General features: G+C 45.7%; 1 protein-coding gene across 1 annotated transcript; it reads right to left on the reverse strand.

Annotated features, from left to right (window-relative positions):
• Window positions 1-1,510: 1,510 nt before the first annotated feature.
• Window positions 1,511-6,838, reverse strand: metrn (meteorin, glial cell differentiation regulator). Its single transcript, XM_079182018.1, has 4 exons — window positions 6,549-6,838; window positions 5,439-5,872; window positions 3,911-3,970; window positions 1,511-3,278 (listed from the first exon to the last, which is right to left on the reverse strand). The coding sequence occupies exons 1-4, from the start codon at window positions 6,653-6,655 to the stop codon at window positions 2,965-2,967; spliced, it is 915 nt and encodes a 304-aa protein (XP_079038144.1). The 5' UTR covers window positions 6,656-6,838; the 3' UTR covers window positions 1,511-2,964.
• Between the last annotated feature and the right edge of the window lie 420 nt (window positions 6,839-7,258).

Consider the following 7,258-nt stretch of genomic DNA (forward strand, 5'->3'; position numbering starts at 1 on the left):
GGGAAGGTTTATTGTGTGTCGTGCAATCATCAATGGTGTGCAATATAATCATGTAGAAGTAAGACGTAAACACTGCAAAAATACGTTTCCCGGGTCTTCAGGAAGAAATTCCGGATTTTTCTGTTCCCAAAGTTGTATTTGGATTGTGCGCCGTGCTTACATTTAAACAATGGTAACTGCAATCGCTATTATTTAACAAGTGCAAAACTTAACTGTGGCACTGTGTCATTGTGACCATTATAACTGACATTATAACTGCAGTTTTGGGGGTTCAAACTGGGGTCACAAAGAAGTGATAACAATGCAGGAAGTTGAGCTTTGTCAGAATGTCACATGATGTATTAGTCGTTGGAGTATAATTTGAGTGCTCTTTGTTTTGGCTTATCAGCCCTGCAGCAGTAACCTCACATGTACTGGAGGGGAGGGGGTGGAGGTGTGTGTGTGTGTGTGTGTGTGTGTGTGTGTCGGGGCCCCCAGCTACGGGATGTTTTAAAGGAGCACTGAGGCAGTAAATAGCTAGAGAGGTTGGAAGTTCACTCACATGAACTACTGATGCGGTGGCAAACCACTGTCAGGGTTTCTATGGGAGATAGCTCACCAGACATGGGAGGCATGTTGAGCTTTTGTGAAATTTCTCCTTTTTTTCCCCCATTTAACCTCAACACCATGTAAATTCCCCAGCTGCTCTTTTTCTAAGCGGATTTACTGTGTGCAGTAATTCAGAGATTTTACTGAGGTGTGTGCAGAAGTTTGCGAGGAGGAGAAACAGGTGGTGAATTTATCATCGAGGATCAGCAATATGGGTGTTTCTGGGTTATCTACCGTGCAGCTCCTCGTCCGTTAGAGCAGACAACAGCTATGGTCTGTGATGCTGCAGATCAAATCAAAGTTGAGGTACAGGAAACTAACTTCAGCTCCAAGCTGAAGGCGCACGTCTTAAGTGAAGTGTAAAGGAGATTTGGTTTTATTGTGTCCTCGCACACATGCGGTCAGGATAAAGCGAGCGACTGTGTGGCACCTCAGCTCAGCCGAGTCTGCCACGCCGCTCCCTTTAATGGCAATTTATTGCTTCCTGAATCCTGAAAACGGGAGGCCGAGGACAACAGAATTCCAAACGCTGTTTTCTACCTCCTTCCCCGTCCAAACGCCCTCTGGGTCCCGAACACTCCTTAAATCTCTCCGCCTTTTAGGCCTCTCGCTCTCTCAGGCGCGCCGTTTGTTTCCGAGCTTTCAGAGATCTGATTCATGGATACTTGAAGTGACTTATGTCTGAGAAAAGTTTGCCATGCCACAAACCTTTGGACCCAACTACTATGGTGTGGGTTAAACTGTATTGATGTGTTAGGGGAGAGGGGTCGGAGGGCCGATGAATTAACGATCCAGCTGCATAATGTTTGTGGAGCATGAAATGCCCAAAAGAAAGAGTTCAAAGTGAATATATATATACAAGAAAAGGCTTCCAGAAGAACTTAAGTGTTTTCTCACAGTATATTTTAATAACACAGACAAACACAAAAATAATCCACAATACAATGCTTTTTTTTTTTTATCCACAGACTTTTTTTTTCATGCTGTGGTTTCTAGAATTTCTTATAAACATATTTACATTCACATTATTAACATCAATTTACATAGAAATAAACAGCAAAAAATGGCAGTGTACACATTTAAGACATACCACTCCAGCATATTACGGTAATTTGGTATGAACACCTCCCCTTGTTGATATAGTGCACATTAGATATGAATCTTTTTTTTTAACACTGAATGCATATTTTTGTGTTTCTATTGAGCGAGCCATTGTCCAGTGTAATTTCTTTATCCATATCACCCTTTTTATATCTTATAACAACACTGGACTTGTGTTTATAAAGGACGATGATATGCAGTTGAATATCTTGTGTGATAATATGTGACAACATCGGCAGAGAGCGGAGAATGACTTGGAAGCAACACGACTCATAACCACTTTGGCAACACTGCTGCAATTCCACTCCGACATATTTTTAGATAATTCTTTTTTTTTAAACCAAATGCAGTCCAATTAGTTCAGTTTTGCAGAAATATTGCATGGCTACTAAAATGTACTGTAATACAGAAGCAAAATCTCAAGAGTTGGCTAGCATGTGAAAGTGCTCTCAGCACTAGTTAGAGCTGTGAAACCGGCTCAAGTAGCCGTAGCTTTGCGGCTACGTGCTCACCGTCGTCTGTACATATATTAAATTCTCAACTGCTCCGCTATGCTACATATAGTTGCTTCTTATTTGGTTTCCAGTGCTTGCAGCATCACACTTTCCAGATCATTCCCTTTCCGTTATCAGTGCAAATATATATTTATTTCATTTTGTGAGGACTTTTTTTTTTTTTTTTTTAATAATCTCTTTAATAATAGTAACACTGAGGATGCCCCCCCCCAGTACAGGGGTAGCCAGCAAAAAATAACGTTCCCATGACCCGACATTCACTGAACAAATAGGTGCCTTATTGTATCCTCACTGGGATACCAAGGCAGTACGCTTTCTATAGAACTTTTAATACATTTTCCTGAGTTTCAAAGCAGTGACTCTCAATGGGCCTGAATTAATGGCTTGACTTAATTTATCCCGAATGGAAAGCTTTTCAAGAGATTTTCTCTGAACCTGCATAATAGCATCACTGTGTGTAAAAACTGTCCAATGCCAAATGCTTAAAATCTTCATTTGAAGCACGTCCCTCATGTCACAACTCCACCAGGTCCCTTCTGACCCGGTGACTGCATATTGCACTGAAATGGTGTTGGGAAAAGTCCCATTTCACTCCTCAGACCTTTGGGAAGTCGTTGGTGGCGCCATGGCCGCATCGGCCAACGGTTGGGACACCATGGCTTCTTCCAAAACATGGAACAGGGCTGAGTTTGGCCTGGCTTTCCGTACGGCCTTGACTCTTGAGCGCTAGTAGACAAGCTGCCGCCGAGTTTTTAAAAACTCAGTCAACGGGCAGTTCGCAGGGTATCTGCTGGGCTGCTTTGGCTATGGTGTAAGCCTGCTGGAAGTCCTTGTAGCGGGGAGCGCAGCCCAACCAGGCCTCCCCAAAGTGGACCCGACCCGTGAAGAGAAAGCTGCCGGGCCCCGGTTTGACGCCACACTGCAGCAGAGTCCTGACCTCCCCCCGTCTGGTCAGGCGACTGTTGCCGGTAAACAGGGCGTACTTCTGGCGAAACACCCGGGTGGCGCTGACTTTGATCACCGCTGCTCTCAGGTTATCGTCTTCCGCCACTGATCGGATGTTACCTCGCACAACTGTGGAAAAACAGGACATTCAGGGTTAATATCTTTTTCTTGTTAACTCGCAAAGTGTTTCGCTGTATTGTTGTCATGTTGCACGTTTTGTAGGCCTATTGTAGCTAGTTGGGGGATTCTTTGTTGACCACCAACTGATGTTTAAAAGCGGTACGAAGGCCGACGCCTGCTCACTAATCCCTCTGACTTTTGTTACCAGCTGAACTTCTCCTCAGTGATATTACAGCTCAATCAGAGGCCTAAAGATTAGTCCACTGCTCCTTGTATCGGGGGGGGGGGTGATGTCAGGATTAGTCCACTACAGTGCCTCCAGTAGGGGTTTGTGTGTGTGTGTGTGTGTGTGTGTGTGTGTGTGTGTGTGTGTTGGGGGTTGCAGAGAGCTGCTGTTTCACCTTTAACCTTTGCACTTTTGAGAGGAGAGAACTTGGAGGCACTGGGGTGCTCTGCCTTTGAACCGATTCGACACATTTGTAGATCCTGACTTATGTTCTAAGGCTTTGCTTGGGTCTGGTTTAATGTGCTGATCTGGGCTGAATTAGAGGGGTGGATTTCTGTCTGACAATGACATTTCATTCCTGTTTTTCTGTTGTTGTTTTTTTCATATTTGCAACTTGTTGTATCGGGTAACTTACCAAAGTCACTGGTGCAAACAGCCATCAGAATCTCCGTGTTGTTGCAGGGTCTGCAGGCCTCTGGAGAGACAACAAGGGGAGGAAAGAGGGAGAGTCAGTTGGTGACCTCACACCGCACTCTATACCGCTAGACAACACATATATGCTAATACACATATACCGAGACTCAAAGGCCGTATTTTTCAGATCTCATGCACAGGAATGCGAGATGTGAATCCAGACCTAAAAACTCGGAGCAAAGACGAGCAACAGAAGGAGAGACCAACCGCTTCGGTTCTAACAGACAGCTGCTACTTTTACAGTTGGCAGAAGAGGACCGGTGGAGCTTTAAGGTGCGAGGCTCTTCCACCCCAGACGATTTAAAGGCCAGATGAAACTTCCCCCCTTAAAGCCTTTCAGGGTGTCTACAGTCACACCTCATCAAAGCCAGCTAGACAGAGGCCGAGGAGAAGGAGTGGGGGGTGGACTTCAAAGATCTTTTTTTTTTTTTTTTTTATTAAAGGAGCACATTCACTCTCCTTTCTTTCGGCCCAGGCTTGACAACTTCTCTTGAAAAATGGGAGAGAAAAAAAATGTGCGGTGCACCTTACTTAAAGTTGTAACAGGATTTGGAAATGGCCACAAAAAAAAAAATCAAATCAAACCAGCAAAGCTCTGTCTGTCTGCACTGTGGGTAGAAAAAAAAAAAAAGTCCTGGCATTTTTTAAAGTTCTCCTTGTGGCTCTTTGGAGGCCCCTTGCCCACCCCACACATTCTCCTCCTTAGTGAAAACCACTTGATAAATGAGATTCCTTCCTCTCTAGTCCACAGCAAACCCCCTTCCAAGCCTAATCAGTGTGTGTGTGTGTGGGAGGCAGAGAGATGTAGAGGGGGGGGGGAGTAGACTCCTACAGACAAGTCTCCCTACAGCGAGGCAGCTCAACAAAGGAGAGGAGCATCTCAGCTGGGCAGAGGCCTCCCTGTCGCCTAGGCGACGGCAGTAATCCCAGAATACTCATGCGGCACCCATTCAAAGGGCTCTGGACTCTGGAGAAAGCCCCACATACTGTGCTTTTGTCCCCCCCTCCCCTCCCCTCCCCTCCTCCCCACTCGGCGGCTCCCCTTCTCCTGCTCCAAACCAGCACGCCTCTGGGGGAAAGTTTGGCCACTTCCTCCCTCTCTGCACTCTGCACGGGCTGTGGAAAGTCCATCCAGCCCACAGAGACCTGTGATGAATTATGAATCATCTACAGGGAGGATTGTATGGAGTGTAATATCATCACTTGTGGGTTTAAACCTTGCATCCCCCCAAACTCTGCAGGAAGAAAAGGAAAAGAACTGGAACCACAGTTTGTGGGGTTTTTTTGAGTTTCGTTTCTGATGCTGAGAAATAAGTTTCACCCCAAAACGTCTTCTGTACTTCCTCTGTCCCCTAATTCATTAACTATGAATGAAAAATCAAAGCCAAAACAGTTAATAGTGGCTCCTCATTTGACCTCAAGTAGCCACGCTCCGACCAACATGGCTGCCTATTGCCTCACTGACTCACCTTCACTGCTGATGGGGTTGGAGTCCAGCGACAGGCGAGCGGTCCAGTCCCCTCTCAGCTCGTACCGAAAGGAGGCGATCCTCCTGCTGATGTCCTGGTGAGGTGTGGCTTGCAGGAAGAGAGCCACCCGTTCCCCGGGCAGGCGGCTGAAGCAGCGAACCCTCGGTGGGGGAGAGGACTCCAGGCGGTCCCCTACCAGGAGCTCCAGGACCCCATCTCGCTCCAGGTACAGCTGGGCTCCGTGGAACTGCTCAGAAGGCTTGACGCAGGCCGTGATGAGGCCCGAGCTGCTGCCGCCGGGCCCCACCGCCACAGAGGGCAGGCGGGGCGAGAGGGTGAGGCGCAGGGCCCCTTTGGGATAGAGCCAGTCCAGTGTGCCCTCGGAGCAGTGGAGGGAGATCTGCTCCACGCTGCCCTGCTGCTGGGACAAACCACTGTGAGAAGGGGAAAAAAAAAGGAGGAACACAAGGTTAAATAAAGGTTTAGATATTATCAGTGGACACTTTCCTGCAGAACTAACTGCAGGATGGACTGAGCTGGTTTAAATGTGAGCCATGCAAACAGGCAACTTAAACCAAACTTTTTATTAAAAAAAAAAAGCCTAGAAACAGAAGAGGACATAGAAAAAAAAGGATACAAATTAAGTAGAACTTTTGCGACTCAAGAGAAGGCCCCCCCTACTGTCAGCCTGTGGTAACAGGGGCCAGTCATGGCATCTTAAGGGCCAAACTTCTGTAAAAACTCACAAGTCCTCTGCAAGTATTTTAACAATGTATCCTCAATTCAACTACTATTCAACAACATGCATGCATGCATCACATGTTTTGTTATTTTATCTCCTAGTATCAGAATTAATCCTCCAGTCTCCGGTCTGTCTGGACCCCCCATGCCTCCTGCAGACAGCCCGGAGGCGCAGTCGCAGCAGAGCATCAGAAACATGTTCACTGCGCCTTAATTAATGGCAAGTCTCAACATGTTGCTTTCAAGCGAACATTGTCCTTCTACCGGCGATACACCTGTAGCATCTCTGAATCATATATATATATATATATATATATATATATATACATTCAACCAAATGCACGCATTCAATTATATTAAAATACTTGCCTGCCTCTCCAGCTGCACTGGTCTTCAGAATAGCTCGAAAAAGACGCGTCAAAAATGGCGAAAAGTAAAATCCAAATTGCGTTAATCCAAACCCCGAAACAAGGCATGTTCAACAGCGGATGATGCAAAGTAAAGCAAATAAAAGAAGAAGAAAGAGAAGATAGCTCCAAAGCTGAAACCTCTGCGAGTAAAAAAAATCCCTCTATAAAACAAATGTGAGTCTGTGTCTGATAACCTCCATAGTTTAGTATCCTCTTACCCTGGTGCGCGAGATAAGAGAACACCGCTAAACTTTCTACTCTCTCCTCTGGACTCTCCGGGCTGCTGAACGTCAGGGGCACGCAGCGCTCTGGAGTTATTCCCCTTCGGAGAAACTTCACGGACCAATCAGAGTCCGAGGAGTGAAACTTTAAACCACTCACGCGGGGGGGAGGGGGAGGGACGTCTGACCTGCAGAATGAGTAACAGTATTTCAGGGTGAAACCAAAGTTTCAATTCACTATTGTGTTCGGCACGTCTGCATAAAAAAATGCTAATTAACCAACATGCCGAGTGAATTAACAGAAACTTTGAGTTAGTTTTGATTTGATTTATTTTTGCATTACTGGAATTGGTTTTATCAGTTTCATTATGACATTTGACGATTTTTATAATTTGTTGATTTTAAAAGGGCTCTATGAATATTATCAGTGTTATATGGTTATTGAGAT

Source organism: Pholis gunnellus (genome assembly GCF_910591455.1).
Source record: "Pholis gunnellus genome assembly, chromosome: 21".
NCBI classification, from domain to species: Eukaryota; Metazoa; Chordata; class Actinopteri; order Perciformes; family Pholidae; genus Pholis; species Pholis gunnellus.